This window comes from Pleurodeles waltl, chromosome 4_2 (assembly GCF_031143425.1).
Source record: "Pleurodeles waltl isolate 20211129_DDA chromosome 4_2, aPleWal1.hap1.20221129, whole genome shotgun sequence".
NCBI classification, from domain to species: domain Eukaryota; kingdom Metazoa; phylum Chordata; class Amphibia; order Caudata; family Salamandridae; genus Pleurodeles; species Pleurodeles waltl.
In genome coordinates, this window is record NC_090443.1 from 126,586,341 (window position 1) to 126,608,560 (window position 22,220).

Sequence of the window (22,220 nt, forward strand, 5' to 3'; positions counted from 1 at the left end):
CCATGAGCGCTGTGGCCTAGTAGTTAAGCCAAGATGGACACAGCCCTTCTCACAGATATCTCACCACAAGGGGCTCCATGTTTGACCTGGTCCAGAAGACACCAGTCAGCAATTCAGCCAGGAGCCACCAAGGGAGGTCAATCCCACCCACATCAGCCACATTAATGGAGACAGCATGAAGCCTCCCCAGGGCAGTATGCAGAAGAATCAAGGCGGTGGCTGAAATGCAAACCACTGGAGGCGGTATGAGCTTCAATGGCTGTATTTGGTATTGCAAAAAAGTGAACAATCTAAAACTAGAACCCAAACCTCAAAGCTACTGGACCCAAAAGGAACCCGCTGCAAATGCGTCTAACTGAATTTCGCAAAGACTTTACATCCCTCAGACAAGATTTCAATAAAGCTTTGACAGACCTGGCTGTTCATTCCGAAGAACCAAATTATGGCTGGATCAGGTGGGAAACTACATCTCAGGTTATGCACATGAGAAAGATGAGTAAACCTCTGGGCTCGATGTCCTGGAACGACAACAACAAATCTTACAAGAAAAGGCACAGGATGCCAAAATTTGATCCTGCTGCAATAACATTTAAATCCAGGGTACCTCAAAAATTGTGAGGTACCCTGGAAGAGCATGTTCAAGATTTAGCTGCACAGCTATTACCATCGTCAGGCAATGAACCTGTACCCACAGAGTGTACTCCTCATTTCATTAACAATGAAACCTTCAATCAGATGTCCTAACCCTGGTTCACTACTACCACCTCAAATAAAGGTCTTAAATGCAGCCCACAAACAGGAGCCTTTTGCTTTCAGAGGAAAGATGATTATACTTTGATGGTGTCTCAGACAAAATGCTTGCTAAACAACGTGAATTGTGTGAGATCACACATCTTTAGAGGGAAAAGATTCCCTACTAATGAGGGTTCCGCCTCCTTCTCTTCTTCATGTTTAATGACAAATGCCTGGCGGTGCAAGAGATGCATGAATCGTCAAACATCCTCTTCATCCCAACAGGAGCTCACCTTCATGGCCAGAGTGGATTCCGCTGGCAGCTGGAGGTTTCAAACTACAATGCCAATCCATAAAGTGGCCCAGAAGCTTCAGCGACAATAAGATAAATTGAGTTGCCTTTTGTCAGAAGAAGGCCGCCTCTACCTCATATTGGCCAAGAATCAGAGATAATTACTGACCTAGTTGCCCAAATGGCAGTAGTACTGGTAACTCTGCACATCCAAACACCATACCTAGGGGTGGAAGGCCTCAAACTAACTCCAAAGTTAGCCCACTATCCCTCTACCCTCCCCTAATTTTGTATGTTAGAGACAGAGAATCCAGTCTTACAGATGACCGAGTAATACTCTAAAGTCTTTTTTTATATTTCTATGTCATGGTTTTATCATGTTAGCTATTTTGCAGTTAAAGGGAGCACCATGCAGTAGACAGAGGTGGCAGCACAGCAGTCACCACTGGTTATATATGTCAACCCCAAGGAGGTTTTATAGACCTTCACTATGGTCTTACTCTAGGACACTCCTATGGGTTGTGATAAATGTTTAGGGCCTCAACTCACTGATCAAACGATGACCAATCCTCCAGTGGCTGAAAGACAAAGATGTAGACATACCTATTCTTCAAAAACCCACCTGCTTCCTACTGACATTCTAAGATTTAACTCATACTGGTAACCACACAATTCCATGCATCCTACACAAGAAACACTAAGGAGATTGGCATCCTGTCGTGAGGAGGACTGGATTATTACATGGAGGTCCAATTCCAAGATAGGGAGGGTTTCACGTTAAATATCAAAGGCAGGTTGGGCCTTGTTTTGCATACGATATACGTGCCCAATGAACATAAGGAAATATTATCTTTCACCCTTTTCCCTATCGTAGCCCACTTTACATCAGAAGACCTTGTAATGGAGACAACAAAAGATGTGGGACTCAGTCATAGACTGGTCTCACCAGGGACAAGTTGGGGTCCAGCCTTCACGCTCACTAATCCAAGGGATCAATGACCTAAATTTTGTAGATGTTTTGCGTCACAATCATCCCTCTGATTGAGACTATACATTCTACTCCAACATGCACAATAACGTTTTGAGAATAGACTTCTTTCTAGGCTCTAGGAAAATATTCACTTGTAATATTGACTCTTCAATAGATGTCAAAGCATTATCAGATCCTTCTTACCCCACAGAAACTCCCATCACGCTTGTGGCTGGTATGTGAGGTATCCTTGAAAGACTCAACCCTAAGGGAGTGCGCAAGGGAAGAAATTGAGCATTTTTTTGCAGAGAACAATAACGGCGAGGTTATTCTTTCCATTCTCTGGGTGCTGGGCAGTGTTCAAAGGTGATCTAATTTCCCATACAGCCACTTTTGAATGCCTTGCTAAGCAGAAGAAAACTGACTTGGAGCAGCAACTTTTGAAAGCTGATGCCCACCATAAAAAAGGAACTCAATCAGATCCCTACGGGGAACTATATAGTATTAGAGGAGAGTTGGAACAAATCCAATTGATAGAGGCCGCTAATAATCTTCTTTATATGAAAGAAACCTATTATGAAAAGGAAGAAAAGGCAAACAGATTATTTGCTTATAAATTATGACAGGCTGCCACATGTAATCACATCAAAGAAATGAAAGATGATAACCGTTACACGCGACCATCAGACATCATTCTTCCAACAATACTACACTGCCCTATTCCAACGTCAGAGACAAGATAACACAAGATGAATAGCTTAGATCTTATACTCCTCCAAACTTTGGCGATGAATTGATTGAATAGGAAAAGGACATTTTAGTTGATTGACCTCCCACATAATTTCAGAGACCAGGCTCACACCTAACCGTCTTCCTTTAACCCGACAAGGACTCCCTAAATTTATCTCCTGTCACTCAATAGTACTTATTCATTGTCAAACAAAACTATATTATCCATAATCTTTTAAAAACTCAATGAAATCTGGCTCAAACTAATTTCCATCCAAGAGTCTGGATTTATCACAAATTGTCAGGTTAACAGTAACATCATACTGGCAGCGACTCTGATGGATGTGGCTGAGGGAAGAAAACAGCCTAGTCTTAATCTCTCTTGACATGGAGAGGGCCCTCTACAGGGTAGACTGGCAACACCTGACAAACGTAGTAGTCTAGCCAAGACTTAGTGCCACTTTGGTCTGTGTAACTTGTCCCTCTCAAAAGATGATGAAAATAGCAACGGTTCCACCTGCTGGATTCTCAGTCTTGGTCACTATGAGTAGTAAAATTGTACCATCATTTAATGGGTACATTGGCCTAGAAAGGTTAATGTTACCTAGTAGCTACGTGACTAGGGTGGTGTATATTTTACGTGCTAATGCTCCTGTTGTTTCCAATAAACAATGTATTCTTTAATATGAATTGCGCCCTTCTACTATGCATATTTTTATCCTTTAAAACATAAATAAAATTAAAAACAAAAACACTGCACTAACAGCCATCACACTCTATACCTTTTGCCACTTCCAAATCCAGCACTGCCTTTAGGTAATGATCTTTTATGTGTTCCAGGTCATTAAATTGCGTAGATCAGACAGAAGTAGAGCGCTCTTAATTTCCTCACACTGTCAAGGCTCGAAGGGATCCAGTGCAAACAATAACTTTTGAGAAAATGCTATTTTGGTTGTTCTATCCTGACAATGTTTTAGGGTTGGAGAATGAGTCACACTTTTATCCATTCATTCCAAACAGATGAATGATATATCAGACATGCCACCAGAGAGGTAACTGCTTTTCTATTGTGTTTTTTGCAGAGGTGGGCCATCGTTTAAAGCAGATACAACCCACACTGGAATCAACACACCTGGAGGCGAAAGTTATGAATGGCAGCGAAAACAAAACACATGAACTCCCCACCAAAGGGGACACGGCCAACACTCCCTTGCCAAATGAGAAAGACCTTTTTCATACTCGCCCACTCAAGAGGGAGAACCCCAAGCCAGATGTGCACCACCCCAGGCAGCACTCTGAGTTGGTGAGTGAAATCACTTTTGTCCAACATTGGGACTATCTATTGCAGAGCCTACAGGGAATGCACATTCGTCTATGTCATGAGAGCATTGTCTCCTCGGGTGTGAGGTGGGCAGAGCCAAAGATTTAGCATGCTCAAGCTACCTGTTTTAAAATAAAATATTTTAAAGAGTTGATTAAAATATTTTGTTTTGGAGTTCAGCAGGGTTGTAGAAAGGTAGGAAAACGGACATTAAGTTTGTTTGGGGAGACCACGAGGAGGTGGTGAGATATCTGATGATATTTATTTATGGAGTCTGAACTATAAATCTCCCTTTAAGGGCGAATCAGGGGGACTAAACCTATTTTGGTGACTTACATTAGCAGGGCAGAAGATACCCATTCTTTCACCATCTTTACAGATAATGACACACAGTTACAAAGTTTAGTGGCTAACCTTGGACAGGGAATATACACTAAAGAGCCCAGTGATTCACTTTAGTCCTGGTGTACATCTTACAAGACCCAGTCTTAGCCCTATTTTTACTTCACCCACCAACGATTACTTTTAGTGGTTAGTGATTATCCCTGTTGGTATTTGGGGACAGCGTCTTCCAGAACTGGTGCACCTCCCGATGCTCCATCATTATCCCTACATTTCACTACTCTCTCTCTGCCTTTCCTTCTCTAACTGATTCTCTGTCTTTCTTCATCTTTCTCTCTTGTCAGAGCAGACTACAGTGGTACCTTCAAGCAGCAGGTGGTGTCGTTTGTGCTCTTGTATGTCATGCTTCATGTCACTACAGTACAGCTCTTGCTTCTTGACAGCATGGATGCTATGATTTTGGAGATGCTCGGGGGATGTAGAATTTACTGGTGCTGTGATTTGCAATCTACAGGTAGGTCCCTGCCGGCTGCATATGGAACAGATCCTGCGGGAGCTCCATCTGTCACCGTTCTTCAAAATCAAGGATGTGTATATTCCGAACTGTGACACCAGAGGTTTCTACAGGAGGAAGCAGGTATTTTGCGTGGTAGAATCCTTAGATATTTTGATGTGAAAATACACAATAAACCACACACATTCACAAAACATGTGCTCATGCAAATACAAGCACACACGAAACTACACACCTAGCCGGAATCCACAAACAAAACAACACAAAGAAATCCACACTCATTCATACTGAAGGAAAGCTCAGCTATTCCTAATCCCAGTTCTCCATCCTGGGTTTCTTCAATAAATTCATATGTATGGGATCCTGAAACGCCCTATTCAGGGATAAATAATCTGTTTCGTAAAAAAATTGTGAAATGTTCTGTCTTTTTTAAATAACTCCTATTAGATTTTAATAAAATAGCAGAAACAAGCATCGGGCAGAGGACCCGTTTGAAATGCTACAATTTTCCGATATAGAAGAGTAAAATAAAGAAACAGTAATAAAGAGGCAATGTCATGTTTGTGAGGGTTATTACGCCGTCTGGGGTAGAATTAATTGAAGCATCAATTAGGGACACTTCATTTTTGCTGACTAGATAAATTGTCTTAATCGCTGTTGTTTTACATGTTCTGCTGGATTTAGCAGGGAAGCTGAAGGTCTGTTGATGGATTTAATGAAGATGCCCATGATAGAGATCTAAAATTAGAAGCAACTTTTCATTAAATCTTTATTATTATGCATAAATATAGAATAAACAGAGGTTGGTGGTTGTAAGGAAATGCCTATTTTAGTACGGTTACTCCCAAGGTTTTTGACTAATGCTGCTGTTTTTTCAACTCTGAGAGTACACCGAGGCCTACCACCCAGACCTCAGTGCCAGTGCCCTGACCCTAAAGTGTATGTCAAATTGGCTATACCCAATAGGAAATGGCTAACTTACATAGAAGTCCCTAGTAAATGGTACTCTGGTATTCGGGACATGTAAGGTAGTTAGAGGGGTACCCCAGGGCTTGTAGCACTGATTGTGCCATGTGGAGGTCCCCCAAGTAAAACAAGACCCTCAGTCCGCCATCACAGACTGGTAGAGCTGTCGTGAACTGCTAACCTGACTTTGCCATCGGAAGCAATCAAAGCCACCACTTCCCCTGGACATGTGTGCAAGTCATCTCTCTGTCAGGCCTCCTGAGCCCTAAAGGCAGGGTGCAACTTATGACCCAGGCAGGGCATGTTCTTTACATGTCCTGACAGTAAAACATGCAAAAAAACCATTTTATACTGTGGAAAGACTTGGTTGCCCAATTGGCAAGTGCAGGGTTACACTCTAACCCCTCAGCTGTGCTAACACCTTAGCAGTGCAACCAAAGTGGGCACTGCAGACTATCAAACAACTCGTTACATTAAGCTCAACATGTATCTTACTTCAAAATTAATGTAACTTGGTGCAGGTTGCAGCTTTAGCAAAGCTGCTACTATGTTGCCTTTAAAGCTCCTGTGCTATCCAGAGTACAAGTGGAACCTCCTGCACGAGATATCCTTCTGCCTTCTTGGAGAAGTGCTAACAGATCTCAGGAAGGAGACAATGAGGGATTATTACAGGCCAGGGAGGTGGCACCTCCCTTCTGCAGGAAGCTGCTTGGATGTTAGCCCCAAAAGGAAGGCTTCAAAGGTGAAACTGCCTTTGAAGGGCAGTTTGACACCGAGGGATGGTTGCCCATTGTTGAGGTAGATAAGCTGGCACGGGAGGAAGAGAGTGGAAGACAGTTGCCAAACAGGTTTCCCCAGGGGCGTGTAGCCGTGAGGAAGCTACACCACCAGGAGATGGGCTAGTAGGGTCTGTACACCTGGACAGGGGTCTCACCATCTTAGGGATGGGCAGAATGGTGCATGCTGGGATAGCCAGATGCCTCATTCCACAGGAAATGGTCACCAGGTGGAAGCAAACCTGGTAGCCCATTGGTTGAAAACTACATCCTGCCCTCAGGGCATGTTCCAAGCATAAAGGGGGCACCCAGGGTACCCGGACCTCAGATCTCAACCTACTTGGGGAAGGACTGCCTGCTGCACCGAGGGATGAACAAAGAGAGGCTACACTATTGAAAACTGCACCTGCTGCACCTGGTGGCTAGCAAAGAGAGGGACTGTGAATCCCATGTTCTGCTCAGGGAGAAGCTGTCTTCAGAGCCTTTTCAATCCAAGAGACATCAAGGGCCAGTGGACTGGCCTCCTGTTCGCAGCACTGGGAGACAACAGCTCAAAAAGGCTGCTGGGGTAACTTGGCAGCCCATTGTCTTCAAGCCGCTACCACCGCCTCCCTGCAGCACCAAGCACCAAGACCTAACGCAAAGAGTTGCACTAAGTTCGCTGAATTCGAGAGTGCAGTCCGTGAGTTGCTGGAATTCTCAGAAGGAGAGTTATCAACTCAGGAAGGATTGGCCTGTGATTGCAAAGACAGACGAATAGTAGTCCAGTGGCGACTGGATTTTGGCTAGACCGGAGAGGACGTTGTGGGATGTCGACCTTCCAGACAGGACCCCCTCACCGTCTTCAAAGACCGAGGAATCCCTGGAGAAAGAACCCTGTCAACCACATTGCATCCACAGCATCTGCAGAGCATCTTCAGCATCCTGCATCCCTTGCATCAGGACCACTCCATTGGAATCTACTGCAGCACGGATAAAGGCCCTCATTCTGATTCTGGCGGGCGGCGGAGGCCGCCCGCCAGAATTCAGCCCTCCATAATACCGCTCCGCGGTCAAAAGACCGCGGAGGGTATTATGAGTTTTTCCCTGGGCTGGCGGGCGGTCTCCAAAAGACCGCCCGCCAGCCCAGGGAAAAACTCCCTTCCCACGAGGATGCCGGCTCGTAATCGAGCCGGCGGAGTGGGAAGGTGCGACGGGTGCTACTGCACCCGTCGCGTATTTCACTGTCTGCTACGCAGACAGTGAAATACTAGCGGGGCCCTCTTACGGGGGCCCCTGCAGTGCCCATGCCATTGGCATGGGCACTGCAGGGGCCACCAGGGGCCCCACGACAATCCTTACCGCCATCCTGTTCCTGGCGGGCGAGCCGCCAGGAACAGGATGGCGGTAAGGATTGTCAGAATCCCCTCGGCGGCGCAGCGAGCTGCGCCGCCTTGGAGGATTCTTAGGGGCAGTGGAAAACCGGCGGGAGACCGCCGGTTTTCCCTTTCTGACCGCGGCCAAAGCGCTGCGGTCAGAATGCCCAAGGGAGCACCGCCGGCCTGTCGGCGGTGCTCCCGCCCCCGTTGGCCCTGGCGGTTCTCTACCGCCAGGGTCATAATGAGGCCCAAAGTCTCTAGGACAGCTGAAGGACTGCTTCTTCTGTGAAGGTAACTGCTCTGGAGGACCTTGCTGGTCCCACTGACCAGCTCCCTGCCAGAGTTGGTTGCCCCCAATACTTCTATCTAACCGCAGTGACACTTATCTAAGTTTTCCTTGAAAAGGTTTTTAAGTTTCCAATTTGTTGACTTTACAAAGGCTTGTTCGAAGTTGAGTGAAAGTGCTTTGAATTATTATTGCTTGTAACATGTCTTAAACCCTCTGGTGGATCTTTATCCTTCTAGAGTCCAAATTCTTGTAAAAAATACATATTTTTATAAAGTGAGTGTAGTGCTAATTTCTTTTTCTATTGTGATTGGTGCTATTTAAATGCTATACACGTATTCCTCTGTGTAAGCCTTGCTGCTCAGTTCCACAGCTACCAAAAGGGTGAGCTGAGGATTTGACAGACGAAACCTAGGCAGTTGTACAGGCATTGGTAAGTGTTTTGCACAGTGACGTTGAACCACTTTACCATATAATACACCCCATTTCCTCACAGCAGCTAAACCGGGAGAATAGAAAAATGAGCAGAAGATATGAACAACGAATACATATACATTTTGCAGAGATGCGTAACCAACGTGTCTATTCTGGAGTCAGATTCAGATAGTATTGTCTGGCAAACGTAAGGACTGGTCTTCAATTGTCTAGTCAACAATTGTATTTTATGGGGACAATCCACCTGAGAGCAGCAGTAATGTGGTTAGACATCTTGCTGTTCTCCTTTCTTCCCACAGCAGGGTCAATGGTTGTACTAAATTGCGACTTCTAAATTAGCAGAGCATCACAAAGGATGCCTTGGTCTTTCAGACTATTAGCCAGCCGTCAAGTAGATTTGCATGGTTACATTCTAAAATTTCAGGGCCCATCTATTTTTTCCCCAAGGGTGACCAAATGGTCGTGGTCTGGTCAGAAAAGGGGCATTGTGCTAGCTCATTTATGAAGTAGATTAATTAACTGTCTCTTCTTTATGCAAGAAAAGAGCCTCTATTCATATATAAATCTTTAATACCCTAAAACTGCGAGAAACAAGGAAGGTCTCAACAGCGTGCACACACTTCTACCAAGTTCACCATAGCAATCTGCAGTATGTTTATCCCCACATCACCGCACACAATGATCACATGTGTGTACTGTGGCCTTTTTGTATAACAATGAGTGAGGCCCAAAGTTGGGCTCTGAGGTCAGAGAGGCAAACGATGAGCACCCTCATTGCATGAGAGAACTACTGTTCCTTCACTGGGCTGTATAGGACAGGCCTTGGTAGCAGCAACACCAAATTCATTAAGTGTGGCAGGTATTTTTATTTGTCGCCTTCTAAAGAGAGGGCCTACTGACATCTCCCACCCATTTTTTCAGTTTGCTTGCCCATCCCTATGTCATATGAGTGGCACGTGTGTGAATACCTATATTAGTAACAGTAGTGCAAGGAGGACATGTGGTGCATATATGACCACGGACACACTGCCTTCCATTTTGGATGCAGCCAAATGCAGTGGTATCTAACAGGGAGGAAGAGGATAGAGTGCCCAGACATCTGAAATGAAGATATTCAAAAGACCTATGTGATGTGCCAGACTAGAAAGCGTTTAGGACAGGAGACAGTTGGTTTCTTTAAAGTCATGGAGTTTACACCTGCCCTTTAGTGGCCTCTGTTCTCTGGTAGGGTGCCCCCACTAGATGACGGGGAGCCGGTCAATCTGCATGCCTTTAATGCCTTGTTTTAGGTTCCTCCTGAGAGGAGCCTCACAGCCTCACCCCACCTTCCTGCTCACACCTTTGATAAAAGCAATGCCTGGATAAGTCTGATGCAAATTCACAAAAGTAAAGAACAGCCCAAAGCTAGTCACAGAAATGAAGAATTGGAATGCCCTAAAGGCCTCATTTATGAGGCCCTAGTGGCACACTGCTCCACCAGAGTGTCTTTTTATTTGATTCTCCAGTGGCACAGTGTGACAGCCCATATTTACAAGGCTCTGCAAAGTCACCTTGCGTGGCCTTTCATTGCCTTGTAAATATGGACTCCCTTCACGCATAACACTGTGTGAAAGGGGCGTTCCATGGGTGATGCTTGGGGTGTTCCCACACAACTCTCATGGAACCCAAAGGAGTCTGACGCATTCCCAGATTTGCAAGGCTGGAAATGCATCAGATTCCTTTGCCATCTCAGGGGTGGTGTAAGAGTGATGCAATGGGGAGAAATACCTCTTGTGATTGTTTTTGTGCAGGAAGTTGTCTCTTCCTGCACAAAAACAATCATCCCCACAACGCAGGAACCATTGTACCATGGTGCAAGGGTACCTGCATTGGCACATGGCAGCAATTTATGCACCCATGCAGGGGGAGAGGACAGAAATGTGCTGTATCTTGTAGATACGTGCATTTCTGCCATTCCCATTGGCACAGGGAAGCACAGCAAGGCACGTGCTGCGCTGCCCTGCAACACAGGCCTTGTAAATGAGGCCCTAAGTCTTTATGAAACTTCAGTAAAGATGGGACAAAAATTTCTAGTCAGTGTGACAAGATTTCCTAAACAGAAGCCTTGGGTCTCATACCAGTGGAGACTGGGAGCCTCCTTAGAGTGTCGCTTTGTCGTGACCTGCACTGCTGTTGCATGGGTGAGGTTCAGCGACCCCAAACATATCCCCGTCAAAGGCAGATACATTCACACCTGGATCGGAATGTATTTTGGAGGGAATTAACCAAGCACGTTCGGAAGAAAATCTTCTTTAATGCCACAAAGAACAGTAGTACTAGAATAAGCCATCTGACACTTCAATGAAATCACATGCACAGCCTTTAAGCATAATGCAAAGATTGCACCAGGAGGAAAGGCATCAGTGCTGCAACTTGGGTTTGACACTAAGCTTCTTTGAGTGGTAAGTTGTGACTGGGCCTCAAGAAGACACAAAGCAACAAGACCTCCCCAACTGCAAGCATTTTGCAACCTCAGGCGCCCTCAGTGAGAGGATGCCAATGTGTTTAGTGGCTGGGGCAGCTACAGTAACTCCTATGCTTGGTGGGTGGTGTCAGGAACATACCACTGGGCTGGATGGTCCCCATTGACAATGATGCCTGCCTCAATGAGGCTTTACATCAGACCAAAAAGGTACTTTGAAATTGAAACTTAGCATGGGAGGGGGAGCCAAGAGAAACTATTTGGGACTCATGACTGTGAGAGCATTTTGACCAACAATCAATCACCAAAGCACCCAAGAGATTCCTTGCCCCCAGGGTATCAGGCTAAAGTACTATTGTCATAAATCAGACCATGGAATGGTCATGGGTACTGCTCCCATTAGTACCCTTCAAAATTAAATGTGCTAGCATAGTTTTAATTGTGCAAATATTAATAAATTACTGTTCTTTCATTTGACCAAAGTATTGGTTGAACAATAATTTATTAACTGCTATTTAATGTGTGTTAAATGTTGAGTTTCTAACCCCACACCACCTCACTGAATAAGTCTCAGATTGTTTGACTTAGCTTCCCTTAGAGTCAGGTGTTAAAGGCATATCCTTGGTTATCAGTTATAGATCCAGTAGTAGAGTTAAGCCCCAGAACATCATTGGTGTATGGCTCTGATTCGCACAAACTGAGCCCAGAAACCCATGTGTGCCCTTAGGCTCTCGAAAAAGCTCCCACAATAACATAGAACTTGAAGACAGAGGGTGTACACCTCCTGAGGATGACCCTCCTAATAAACAATTTTAAATAGATTTTGACCATAAATGGACAGGAGATGTGAATTGCATTGCATCCTACTTGGCCTACTGTCTTCCCATGAGCGTTTCATAAAGAATCTAAAAATGGTAGTCGCCCATCTTAGGACTAAAGGCATGAACCGCGTCATTTACCCATAGAAATTCTTTGTGGTAAATGGATGTTTGTGAGACTGACTCAGTACTTTAACACTAACCTCAGATTTCTAGTGAACACCCAAGCCCTCACTTAGATAAATGAGCTTGAAGTTTGCACTGGACAACATTTCTGAACCCTCAAACTTCCACCCTCTCATCTGGGGAGAATTAAGTGTAGCTCTCAACACAGAGTCAGACAGGATTCCAAAGACTAGTTACTCAATAAACCATAAAGGATTTAAATGCAACCAAGTTAGGTGGAAGTGCAAATATAAATGGCAAGTCTATCAAAGCAAGTACATGTTGCAATGCTCCAATCAAATCATCTCCTTCCCCAAAAGCTCTGCCATGACTTCCTGAGATATAACTTGACTGTCCATATCAAATACCTTACTGGTCTTTCCTGCTTACCAAAAGACAGGTATTTCAAGCAGTTAAAGGATTATGGGGCCTGGATGCAGGCCCCTCTATTGTTCCAGGTGCTTACTTTGAGGACTTTTGAAGCCAGACTTCCGTGAGTCTCACCTGAAGAACAAGTTACTTACCTTTGTAATGCCTTATCTGGTAGAGACACTATCTAGCCTCAGATTTCCTTATCTTAGAATATTCCCTAGAAGTTTTTGAGCAATATCCCTGCGAGCCTGTAGGTGGCATTGTTCAACTTCTCATCGTTGTCCTCCAGGCTGAAAATGATGTGTACGGTCCCTGAAAAGGCACCACCCGGGTGCTCTGCCATCCGTTATTTCACAACTTTTCACGCCTGGAGCACAGAGCCTTGATGATACTGACCACTGGTGTGAAACCCTAAGTCCCTGAGAAGAGTGCCCCTTACAATGCAATCAGCTTGCAGAGAGGGGATGATGGGAGGGTCTGTAAGGAATCTGCATCTGGATGGAGTTTGTGCCAGGCGTTGATGAAGATAAGTGACTTGTTCATCCCCAGAGATGGGTCTACGACACCTATTTAAACCAGAAAGGCCTTAAGGACTAAACAGGCAAAATGGCCCTCATGACCAACATGACTGTCCAGTGAGTAGTGTTTGGTAAATGTGCGCAAAGAGTTCCACATTGCTACCTGACTGATGTCCAGGACAGGGACTCCATGGGCTAGTGCAGTGGTCACAGCCTTAGCTCTGGTGGAAAGAGAACGCAAACCCTCCAGGGGTTACTTCTTGGCCAATATGTAGCAGATCTTCATGCAGAGCACTATCCATCTTGAGATGGTCCATTTCTCCACAGCCTTCTTTTTCTTAGCTCCCCACGAAGAGTTGATCATCAACCCGGAACTCTTTGGTGCGATCAAGGTAGAAAAACAATGGTCTTTTTGGGTTCAGATGGGAGAGTCTGTCCTCTTTGGAGGGGTGAGGTGGAGCAAAGAAGGTTGGCAGGGTGATGTTCTGTCCTACATGAAAGGGAGTCACACCCTTTGGAAGAAAGGAGGCATGTGTCCAGATCGGGGGAACAGCTTGTCTGGGTAGAAGGTAGTGTAAAGAGAGTGCACTGAGAGCGCATGCAATTCGCTAACCCTCTTGGCCAATGTTTTAGCCACTAGAAAGGCAGTTTTGATTTTCATTTGTTCAAGGGCTTAAAGAGTGCACATATCAAGGATGTGAGAACAATATTTAAATCCTACTGGGGCACGATGAATAGCCTCTGGGGAAACATGCTGCAAGCCTTTAAGAAACACAGCCACAACAGGTGACTTGAATAAAGAAGTTGGTTCAGCAAGCGCAAAAATGCCTAAATGGTTGAAAGAGAACCTTTAATTGTACTCAGAGCATAGCCCTACTGAGCCACTGTAAGCGCAAACAGAAGAACCCTAGAGAAAGGTCAAGAAAGAGGGATGATGTGGGAATAACAAAATGTCAAAAACGTATCCCAACAGCAAGCATATTACGACTTAGTGTAGGGACGTCTGGCTGCCAAAATAACATCACAGGCTTCAGGAAGAAGGTTGAAAGCTGTCAACTGTCTCCGCTCAATCTTCACCCATGAAGGTAAAGGGTGCGCAGGTTTGAGTGCAGTACCCTCCCATGTTGCTGCAACAGAAGATCCTCTTGAAAAGGCTGAGTAATCTGAGGGCCAATGGTCATGCTCAACAGCTTAAGATACAAGACTCTCTGTGCCAAAAACAGAGCCACAAGAATAACTTAGGCCTGGTCATTCCTGATCTTGAGAACTATGGGCAGGAGTGATATTGGCTCAAAGGCGTACAGAAGTGTGGAGATCCACTCTAGATGAAAAGTGTCGCTGAGCAAGAGTTGCCTCAGAAATCCTAGCACGCAGAATTGCTGACATTGCGTGTTCCCGGAAGTGGAGAACATATCTAACCAAGGTTCTTCCCACTGCTGAAAAAGGCCTTCCGGGTGGGGACGCCACTTGTGATCCTCTAGGCATCTTCAGCTAAGTTTGTCCGCCCGACTTTCAGAGGGCACGCCATGTGTTAAATCACCAGGGAAATGCCCTGGCATTCCAGCCATATCCAGAGATGCACAGACTCTTGACAAAGGGTTCACAACCACACCTGCCCTGTTTGTTGCAGTACCACATGGCAGTGGTGTTCTCTGTGAATACCTGCACCAGCGTTCCCTTGATCGAAGGAAGAAAGGCTTTCAATGCAAGCGATTCGCCCAAAGCTCCAACAGGCTGATGTAGAGCCTGGACTCTGCCAGAGACCAGAGCCCCCTGACTGCCACCTCTCTCAGATGGCCACCTCATCCCAGAGGTAACATATCTGTCACCACAGTCAGCTCTTAATGGGGAAGGGAGAAGGGTCTGCCTCTGACCAAATTGCGATTAGTAAGCTACTACTGCAGATGTTTTGCAACTCCCTCCAACTCCCTCCAAGATTTTGACCATATAGGAGAGATTCCCCTAAATGCGGCACCCAGTGGTACTTCAGGTCCTACTGCAGAGCCCACATATGCCAACAAGCTTGAGTTGTAAACAGCATGCAGCAGGCCATGAGGCCCAAACAACCTCAGCATCATTCTCACCGAAATCCATCTCGCCACTCAGTAGAACAGGCCCAAAATTGCACTGTATTCAAAACAGCTCTGATGAAAGGGAGCATTTGAGAGGGAGTCAGGTGTGACTACCGCACATTGATAATGAACCAAAGCGAGTACAGAAGTTTTGGTGTAGTCTGGAAATGGGTCCAGGGCAGACAGAACTTGTGTGAGCATCATGAATTTCTCCTTTTTCAGGAAGAGATTGAGAAGGCTCAGGTCTAGGTTAGCACAAAAGGCTCTTTCCTTCTTGGGCATCAGAATGTGGGAGGGAACAGCAACAACAGCCTACGTCTGATGCCAGAACCCTCTCAATGGCTCTCTTGGCCAAGAAAGGCAGCACTTCCAGACAGAGCAAGGAGAGGTGGTCCTCCATCAGCTGGTCATAAGTGGGTGGCATGGTTTGAGTAGTAGTCACAAAGGAGAGAGAGTAGCCCCCTTGGACGATTTGCAAAACTAAACAGTCTAATGTTACTGATCGCCAGTGGCTGTCGATGGGTGGTGGACTGCCCAGCCCTCTGGGTATCTGTCCTACATGGTCCATTGGACCCATTTCCTCAGCCATGAAAAGGCTGCGAAGCCTGTTGGTCAGTACTGACGCTTATGTGCTTTGTTAGAAGACTTTGACGATGAGGTGAAGTTGAACAACTCTTCGACTTCTTGTGTTTGTAAGACTTACACAATGAATTGGAGTGTGACAACAGGTTGACTCCTCAGACAGTCCCTGAACCTTTTGTATGACCAGATCCTAAGCGTTGTGGGGTTATCTGATGTCGGGCGGCAAGGAGCTTGAAGAATTGCTCCCTCAGTGCCTTTGGGTGCATGGCGCAGTAGTCCTTGCAGGTCGTGGTTCCTCTCCAAGCACCGTAAGCACACCAAGTGTGTTTCTGTCACAGACATCTACCTGAGACAGACACCACATGGTTTGAAACAAGCCGATTCCTTAGGAAACATCCTATCACACTATGACGGAAAATCTCTCAAGAAGGTGTTGACAAAAAGTTGAGAAAAAAGGAAGTGAAAAAATGACTCAGGGTAGCTCTGAGGGATCAGCGCTATCTGGTGCAGAAAGAAAGAACCACGCTGGGCTCGTGCCTATATATGTACAGTACGTCATTTTTGGTGCACATGACCAGATACCGCCGACAACAGGGAGCCAAACTATGCCACCTACCGGCGCACAGGGGTACTGTTCAGAAATGTCAGGATCCAGTCTGACCAATGGGGAATATTCTAAGGTAAGTAATTTGAGGTTTTAGGCTCTATCAGATGTGGCAGCATTCTAAAGTCATTAGTTGGCATCCAAAAATCAGAACTTGGTTAACCTGTGCATTTCTTTCTGAATGGAAAATCTCTCTGATAATTTCTTCCTTTACTTAATATCAGGTAAGACCTGGCTTGCCTCGCCATCATCAGTATGGCTTGGCCCACCATTAGGGACCCATATAAATTCCAAACTGAAGCTGATTCATTGAGTCTTATAGCTTGCACCTGCTTGGGTGTTGAAATGGATCTGGGATTGCAAGTGTTGCATTTTGAAGGGGACTTGGCATGGCAGTAAGTGCTTAGCTGTTTAATTTGGAGAAGGACAGAGACAGACATGCCGATGGTTGGTATTTGTCTAGGTTGGTACAGTGGGTGAAAAACAATAGACCAGAATGTATCCTCGAGTAATTGCCAGTGGCTGAAATTAATTTAGAACTTTTATTTTGTTGCTTGTTGGGTTTCGAGAAAAGAAATTGTAACCAAGGATATAAAGAGGGCTCCAAAAGAATGTTTCAAAAGAATGTTAATTTAGAAACCTTTATTCTGCAATTATTTACATATATATGGGCTATTACGTGACATTCTTATACATTAGCCATATACTAGGAGAGAGAATGCCGTACATCTAAGTTCCATCAGAATACAAGGTGGCTGGGTAATACGCAGAGTGGGCAATCAAGTACCAAAAGTATAAGCAAGGGTGCGCATAAGAGGGATGGAAAGCCACCAAAGCAGCTCAATAGGAACAAAGTGATCCCATTAAGTTGAACAGGGCAATATTTGGTGTTAAGAAATATGAGTCAGGGGGGCGTAGCCAAGATGGCGACGTGAAAGGATGCTCTAAAGAGAGCTCCGTCCACAGCCAGCAAAAGATCCTGATAAAGCAACAAAATCCCAGATATTGCACACGAAAACTGCTGAAAATGAGTGCAATATGGAAAATACAATAAGTAAGACCGTACAACGGAAACCCACGACACAGTGAGCGCAGACCGGACGACCCGCAGAGGAGCCGAGGCGGCGCCCACACGCGGGCCTACTCGAATCGGGTGAAATCTGGCCGCCGAAACAGAACAAGACGGAGGTGAGGAGCGCACGACCCCGAGACATATATTGAGGCCCTGACTCGAGCCGCTGCTAACGCCACCACAAACGCCGAAACCACTAGCGGAGCTAGACCCTAGGCGAGTGGAAACACCTAGCGACGAGGGCTCAAAATCGCTTAGGCATGGACGTGATCGGCGGGGTGGTACGGAGCAAAGGGCCTTAAGAAACGGTGGAGGTGAGATCGTACCCCGGCTGCTGAATGCGCTGAAACCTGTAGACGACACCGACATCGGTGGTCGTGCGCAATAAGTACCAACGCTTAAATCAACCCGATTAATCGGACGAGGCGCGCGGCGCCGCCACACTATAGCTGCGCATTCCTACAGCTCTTTTACCGCCGACACGGAGAGGCTCACTAGTGTGAAAGTTATCGAGGGGCACAGACCGGATGCCACAGAATAGACACGGCCGAGAGGGGAGCTGGATGCCACCACAAAAGCCGAAACCACTTGCGGAGCTAAGCCCGTTGCGAGTGGAAACACCTAGCGACGAGAGCTCAAAATCGCTTAGGCATGGACGTGATCGGCGGGGCGGCACAGAGCAAAGAGCCTAAAGAAACGATGGAGGTGATATCGTGCCTCGGCTGTTGAATGCGCTGAAACCTGTAGACGACACCGACATCGGTGGTAGTGCGCAATAAGCACCAACGCTTAAATCAACCCGATAAATCGGACGGGGCACGCGACGCGGCGACACCACACTATAGCTGTGCATTCCTATAGTTCTTTCACGGCCGACACGGAGAGGCTCACTAGTGTGAAAGTTATCGAGAGGCACAGACCGGATGCCACAGAATAGACACGGCCGAGAGTGGAGCTGGATGTCCCGCGGAGCAACCACTATAAGAATACGCGGAAAGACGTGGATCTCAACCTCATCTAACCCCCTAATCGGGGCATAGCACCAAGCACGCGAGCAGTCCCAATTATAAAATCAAAACCACCGGATAGAGCGACGCCATTAATCAACGGTCTTGAGACGGGTTGCTACAACGGAGGACAACCTACATAACTTAAGGTTAATATAAACATGGTGAAACCGAAAGCACAAAATACACAAACTGAAACTGGACCCTCATCAGCCTCAGAATTGGACATAGAACCTCACCCAAATGTCCTACACAGAGTAACAGAGTCCCTAGCCGCCCACTCCGTGCAAATGGAAAAGGTACTCCAAGCAATTCTTGACACCAAAACATTGTTAGAAGGAAAAATAGACACCGTAGTGGCTGAAGTCAACACGCTTCGAATGGAACAACTAAAACTCACAGAAAGGGTCGCAACAACTGAAATAACCCTTAAATCGATGCAACCAGACATAATAGACCTAAAACAGCGGCTTCAACAACAAGAAACTGAAATACTACGACTAAACAAACAGGCCGATGAAGCGGAAGGACGCTCTCGCCGCAATAATGTAGGATTCCTCGGATTCCCGGAGAAGATCGAACTCCCAAACGCAGAACTATTCCTGGAGCGCTGGCTTAGTGAAAACATATTTACAAACAACCCCCACCACTATTAATAGTGGAACGTGCACACCGAGTTCCAGGGGGCCCTCCCGGTCCGGGAGCCCCACCGAGACCACTAATCGCGAGACTTCTCAACTACAGAGACAGGGACCAGATACTAAGAAACTTCCGCACAACAGGCCCAATTGAAATAGAGAATACCAAAATCACGGCCTACCCAGACTACACAGCTGAAGTCCAACGCAAACGCGCTACCTTCAACACAGCAAAACAAATACTGAGAGATGAAAACTATTCATACTCACTGATGTACCCAGCTAAACTGCGGGTAGTGGACGGCGAAAGGTCACATATATTCCCAACATCAGAAGACGCATGGACTTGGATACATGCGAAAGGTCTGATAGACCCTACAGCTGAGACCCGAAAACAAAAAGAGTGGCTGACTCCACAACCGCGACGCAAAAGAAAATCAACACGTAAAACAGAATTGGGCCCAACGAAATCACAAGTAGAGGCGGAACAGCTCCAAGTCTTAAAACTGGCGAACAGGTTTTCATCCATTCAACCACGACCCAGCCAAGACACAAATAATTCAGATTCAGACTCAACGAACAGTCAATAAGGACTAACCGCGGGACCAATGATCACCCCACGCTCGGCGGACGACCTTTAACTCTGCAATAGTGAGACTTCCTCAAGACGCACTCGAGAACTCAAGGAACAAAAGAAGAACAATGAAAATATCGCAGAAACTCTTCCCCTAAAAAAAATCAAGTAAACCTGGAGCAAAAAGCAGACTTGTCATAATTAGAACACGTGAGGGGACGCAAGCACAAACTACCGGGCTGAAAATCGGAGACACTCTGGGAAAAAGTACAACGCCCCTCCCCCAACCCAATGGGTAACCGAAAGGACCTTGCAGTAGCAAATGTAAAAAGTTGCACCAGTTGTGCCTTGCAACCCCCAGTAAGATTAACCAATGTAAGTTCTACTCTCTCTTTTACTTTTATTCTTTCCCACAAGATGCTTAATATCCCACACAAAGGAGATATGGGGCGTGACGGGTTTAACGGCCTGGGAACCGGGACACGTGAAACACACTATATTAAGCAAACCACACAAAATGACGATATACAATATAGTAACCTGGAATGTAAGGGCATTAGCAAATATGTCTACAAGACATAAGATACACTCATACCTTAAACGACACAAAATACATATAGCTATCCTACAAGAGACGCATGCCACAGCACACGAACTGTCTGAAATAGATAAAAAATGGTCGGGAATAACACACGGAACCAAAACCTCGACATATGCGAAGGGAGTATTAATATGGATAGCTCCGGGTGTACCGTATACTGTCAAAAATGTACATACAGATAACAATGGTAGATACACTAGTCTAGATGGAGAGTTAGACGGAAAGCAACTAACGATAATCGGACTATATGCACCCAACATGGGACAGGGTGAATTCCTCCAAACTATTACCAAGCAAATCCCATATGATCTGACCATACCCACTATTTGGGGAGGTGACTTTAATAGTGTAATTGAGATGTCATTAGACAGATCACCCCCCCCATTGAGAGACACTCAATGCAAGACACTGTCCTGTGCACTTAATAAATGTATACAAGAAAGAGAACTACAAGACATATGGCGACGCTTACACCCCACAGATAGAGAATACTCTTTCTACTCACCAGTACACCATCTCCATACGAGAATAGATTTATTATTATGCACTAAAGGACTACCGCACATGATATATAATGCAACATACCTCGCCAAAACCCTATCAGACCATTGCCCGCTACTAGTAACATTAAAATGGGGAAGACAATTGACATGTATACCAACATGGCGCCTACAACCCACCCAATTACGTGATCCCCCTTTCCGCGCTAAAATAGCAGAAGAAATAGAAACATACTTTGCAATTAACACAAAGACAACAGCATCACGCGCTGTAGAATGGGACGGTCACAAGGTAGTTATAAGGGGCATGTGTATAGCAACAGCAGGAGGGGTCCGCCGAGCATTAACTATAGAACTACAAGAAACAGAAAACAAAATCCGCAACATAGAATGTGAAATGGCTTTGGGGAGAGGCAATAGTAACGAGCTAGCTAACCTAAAAAATTAATGGAACGCAACCGAGACACGATTGCACAAATTCGATCATAAACACTACATAGCACGTCTACACACTGAAGGCGACCGCTCTAGCAGATTGTTAGCGTGGCTAGCAAAAGGGACACAGAAAATCACTCCCATAAATGCTATACGCCAAGACACAGGCACAATGATAAACACACAACTAGAGATAAACGATACATTCGAACAATACTATAGTAAACTATACACAGCAGAACCTCCCCCACACCCGACACAACTGGCAAAGTTTTTTCAACAAGCCCCAATGAAAAGACTAACGGCAGAACAAATAACTTACCTTGATAGACCAATCGAAAGGGAAGAGATACTACAGGCATTAAAACAGTTGGCACACAATAAGACTCCAGGAACAGATGGTCTCCCCATTGAATACTACCAAACATTCACACCACAGATAATTACATCACTCCAAAATATGCTACAAGAAGCAAATGAAAGAGGACAACTCACAGAAACGCAAAAGGAGGCGACAATTGTAGTCCTACACAAAAAAGGTCGTGACCCTTTAAACATCCGCTCCTATAGACCCTTATCTTTATTAAACTCGGACTATAAAATTCTGGGGAAAATCCTAGCCAATCGCCTCCTGCCGCTAATGACTGCCCTGATACACCCAGCTTTATACCAGGGCGAAATACCGCTATTAATATAAGAAACTTAGTACGCATTATATCTATGACACAGGAACAGGATCAATCTAGCGTGGCAGTGTCACTGGACGTGGAAAAAGCCTTTGACACTCAAGGCTGGCCATTTCTGATGGCAACACTACAAAAAATGAGGTTTGGTGCTGGCTTCACACGCTGGATATCCATAATATATACTAACCCCAAAGCACAGATTAAGACCGGCGCAATCATCTCAGAGAAATTTGACATAGGTAGAGGAACGCGACAAGGCTGCCCACTATCACCACTACTATTTGCACTCGCAATAGAACCGCTCGCGGCAAGACTACGTAATGAAACAATACAATGGGGTATCCCAGATGGCGAAGAATTCCGCATAATATCACTATACGCAGACGATGCACTA

General features: G+C 45.6%; 1 protein-coding gene across 1 annotated transcript in view; it reads left to right on the forward strand.

Annotated features, from left to right (window-relative positions):
- Positions 1 to 22,220, forward strand: part of IGFBP6 (insulin like growth factor binding protein 6) — a 241,703-nt gene that overhangs the window by 92,878 nt on the left and 126,605 nt on the right. Inside the window, exons 2-3 of the mRNA XM_069230935.1 lie at positions 3,806 to 4,026; positions 4,901 to 5,023. Coding sequence (XP_069087036.1) covers positions 3,806 to 4,026; positions 4,901 to 5,023 — 344 coding nt within the window. The remainder of the gene's footprint in view (positions 1 to 3,805; positions 4,027 to 4,900; positions 5,024 to 22,220) is intronic.